Source organism: Sardina pilchardus, chromosome 13 (genome assembly GCF_963854185.1).
Source record: "Sardina pilchardus chromosome 13, fSarPil1.1, whole genome shotgun sequence".
NCBI lineage: Eukaryota > Metazoa > Chordata > Actinopteri > Clupeiformes > Clupeidae > Sardina > Sardina pilchardus.
Genome location: NC_085006.1, coordinates 17127268 through 17131459, shown reverse-complemented (window position 1 = coordinate 17131459; position 4192 = coordinate 17127268). Strand labels below are relative to the sequence as shown.

The 4192-nt window shown below is 47.1% G+C and overlaps 1 protein-coding gene across 1 annotated transcript in view; it reads right to left on the bottom strand.

The window, feature by feature from the left end:
- Positions 1-1911: 1911 nt before the first annotated feature.
- Positions 1912-4192, bottom strand: part of LOC134099150 (neurobeachin-like) — a 303605-nt gene continuing 301324 nt past the window's right edge. The window contains exons 57-58 of the mRNA XM_062551941.1: positions 3740-3891; positions 1912-2038 (exon numbers count right to left, since the gene is read on the bottom strand). Of these exons, the coding sequence (XP_062407925.1) occupies positions 1948-2038; positions 3740-3891 (243 nt within the window). The 3' untranslated portion in view covers positions 1912-1947. The remainder of the gene's footprint in view (positions 2039-3739; positions 3892-4192) is intronic.

Genomic DNA, 4192 nt, shown 5'->3' with positions numbered 1-4192 from the left:
AGTGCGATGGGTGGTGTGTGACACTAGAAGGAACATAAGACAAGTTTCTTACTGCAAAACGTGCTGTAGAGCGACTGAGTGTTGCTAACTAAGCACACACAGTTATGCGTGGTATGTTCTTAAGCATAATGGAGCTATGGCACGACATTTGGTTGGGTCGACCCCCCCCCCCCCCCCCCCCATTATGTTCTCTCTCCCTCTCCAAATATGCACGATTGAGTGGGTGCACGATTTCTTCTTTATTACCCTATCAATATCTCATCTGACTCTCTACGACATTGTAGTCAATCAGTCCATCGCCACCCCCAACAAAAAAACATACACTGATATGTAAGTGAAAATAAAAATGATAGATAAAAAAAACTTAAATAAAAAAGAAATATAAAGTTACATACAATTCAGTCCACTGATGTCCATATTCCCCCTTTCTGCCAAAATCTAAATGTCTGACACCTGCTTTTGTGTTATGTTTTATGTACCTTGTTTGTATCCTATTTTTCTTTACTTTGATGACAGTCTACAACTAAATTACTAGATCACTACAAAAAAGAAGTGGAACTACACGGTCATGGTAGTAGTCTGCAAACTGTCACCCTTCAGCACTCACCATTTACACATTTGGATTTCATTGTCAGTGAGGGTGATGTACTGTAATTGTTGCATGTCTTATGTTGTGCATCAAAACAAATAGAAAGAAACGGCATTTAGCAAAACAAACAAACAAAAAAGCAGCACTGTGCAAAAAAATCCTGCTGATTATGTTATGCGATACATTGTAGACTCGGGGGGGAAATGAAATGCTTTCACAAAATGACTGGTCACTTTGAATTCGGTTAAAGGAAGTGGCCTAGAAACAGCTACATACTTGTTATTACAAATGGGTTTCTCGTTTGGCGGAAGACCGCCATTGAGCGGATGGGCACCGTCACAACAGCAGACGTTCAGACAGACAAGAGACTTTGCGTGCTGAAATGTGGCCTCAAAGATGGAGCCTGGTGGACTATGGCAAAGACAGCACAGACGCAATGATAAAACGTTTACACACTAAAACTAACAGTATCGGAGCATTTGCACAACAAGGTCTCCCCACTTCCCCTGGTATTCTCAAAGGAGAAGAAATATAGCCGTTCTCTCAGGGCCATTATATAATGCTTACAGTATTCATATTTCAAATCAAAACAGGAGAGAAATGAAATATGTCCCTTAGCAGTGATGGCAAGTGGTGCATCTGGCATACAAACGTGTACTGTATAAATGTTGATTATAGATCTTTTGTCTGCTGTTTACAGTAGTGTATTTCACAGTCTGGAACATAGTATGGACATAGAATTCAGGTAGAATGAAAAACAAATTGTTTACCATGTTTTTTTTTTGTTTGTTATTATTCTCTGCAAACTGCATAAAATTGAACTTATATAATACTTAAGAATTTAGAATTCCCAACGCTTTCTGTTGGATGTCTTTTTTTTGTTTTGTTTTTTATTTTGCTCCACCAAGTCCTTCTACTGTACGTCTCCTTATACGGAGATTTGGAGATGTCTGCGCCGCTGCCACAGACAGAGCAGCTCGGCAGGCCTCCTCGGGGGACGTGATGTAGATGCGCTGGGGTCCAGAGTCTCACCGATGGCATCTGCAGGTCATCTCGCATGGATCTCACACCAAAGGCGCCAAAAGATCAACAATCTCTCCCGACATCTTTCACTTTCTCTCTCTCTCTCTCTACCCCCTCCTTTTTTTCCCCTTTTTACGTTCGTTTGTATTCTATCGCTCCGTTTTCATTCTCGGCTGTACTTGAGTTGAGCCCGGTGGACTCCTGTGCCCACACCCTGCTCACTGGCGGAGGTAGCTGCCTCCCTAGCCCCCTGGTGTGGTCCTCCTCCTCCTCCTCCTCCTCTTCCTCCTACTCCATCTCCCCCTCCTGTCCTGGGCAGTCCCTCTCCTCATCTCTCAGTAGCGGTTCTGGTGCTCGTAGTGCCAGCGGTTGAAGTCGATGTTGAACGCCACGATGCTACCAGACGCCATGCCAGTGATTAAAGTCCTGTGATGGGGAGGGGGGGGGGGCAACAGAGAACACAGGAATCAAGTTTGTGTGTATGTGTGTATGTGTCTGAGAGAGAAAGAGATAGAGAGAGAGTGAGAATGAGAATGAGAGAGAGAGAGAGAGAGAAAGTGTGTGTATGTGTCTGAGAGAGAAAGAGATAGAGAGAGTGAGAAAGTGTGTGTGTCTGTGTGTGTGTGTGTGTGTGTGTGTTTGTGGGTGTCTTTGGGTGTGTGTGCATGCGTGTGTGTGCATGCGTGCGTGTGTGTGTGTGTGTGTGTGTGTGTGTGTGTGTGTATACATGCGTGTGTGTGTGCATGTGTGTGTGTGCGCGTTTGTGTGTATCTGTGTGTGTTCACATGTGCCTCTGTGTGCATGTGTAAGTATTTGTAAGTGCTCACACATGTCTTACATGCACGTCAACATGTGACCGAGCCTGTAGTGCTGACAACTGGGGGAATTCTGCAGGAATAACAGAGCTTCCTGTTACTGCCACCCCCTCCTGATAATGAATTAAGCTGCACTCAGGGGTCAGCAGTAAAAGTGACTGTAAATTACGGGCCTGGGAAGGGGAGGGGGGGGGGGGGGGGGTTATGGTGCCTCAGGGCCCAGCAGCAGCAATGGGGGCCTCTGGCCTTGTGACTGTGGCATTCAGGGCCACCGAGCCCACCGCAGCCAGGGTCATGGGGGAACACACACCCTCGGGCCAGTTAGAGTAGAGGGCATACGGGGCACTCCGACATACCAGTGTACCCCCTTCCCTCAGGAGTCCTAATACTCTACGTGTGGGCATGATGAAGGGCAAAGACAGGAGAGGCTGGTGAGATGTAATGTGTGCTGATAGGACTCTGGATTATGTGCTGCTTTTTGAAATTCCTTCTTTTCATTTCAAAAAAAGGGCTGAAGTGTAGAGGTTAAATGTGACTTGTTGTTCAGAAACTGAGCCTCGTGTATGCTCTGTTGTGTTGAGTCTAATTCTGAAGAAGTGCTTCTCTTGGAAGCGATAGACAAGCGTGTTGCACTTAAATAGATCTACTCTGATTGCAGCACATTTCACACATCTGTTGGGTGGCCCCCGGGGTCAGTCTTGAGTCAGATGCAAACAATGACTCTCATTAAAACCAACACAGAGTGTGTGTGTGTGTGTGTGTGTGTGTGTGTGTGTGTGTGTGTGTGTGTGTGTGTGATGTACATATGTGTATGTGAATGCCTGTGTGTCTTCTTTGAGTGTTATAGTAGTCTTTGAGTGCAATATAAATCAGTAAATGTATTATTATCTTTATTATTGTGTGCGAGCCTTTGCACACAACACCTCTCATATGACTTTGCTTTAACAGCCTCTCATTGTCTCTATGGCAACCTGTTTCTATTTAAGGCAAACAAAGGGGGGCAGTCGGGATGCTTTGTTTCTGCAACCCCCACCCCGCACACACACACACACACACACACACACACACACACACACACACACACACACACACACACACACACACACACACACTCCTAAATGCGCACTGACAGCCATGAAATGAGCACGGCCACATCCACAGCCCTTTCATCTACAGCATGAACCCCTTTACATCTCACACTCGACAACACACTTCCGCCAAAACGACCGCCGCACGTCCCCCGCCATTTGTCTCGTCTGCTCAGGCGGGCGTCAAGGCGGCGACGGTGGCGGTGGCAGCGGCGACGACTCACCTCTGGTCGTGCGACAGGTCCATGGCGCGGATGCCGGCGTCGCAGCCGGGGTAGATGTAGAGCTGCTTGAAGTCGCAGGCCTGCCACACCTCCACCACGCCGTTGTCTCCACCCGTCACCAGGTTCTGGCCGTCACTGCTCAGGAGGATGGCCTGGGGGGGGGGGGGGGGGGGGGGGGGTAGCCAGGTTACTATGGACTTGTGGTGCAAGACACACGCTACCGCAAGACACACGACACACGCTACCCCCGTGAAGGGACCTTCCCTGCACTGGAGTCCATTTCTCAAAAGCATATAGCTAACTAAGTTAGAATGGTTTGGTTTTTATGTTTTTTTGAAATGCAACCCTGATCGATTGAGAGCTATGCATGCAATCTGCAACATTTCCTCCATTTCCTTGGAAATTCTACACAGAATTCTGCATAGGTCCTAGCTTCCAACTATAGCTATGCTT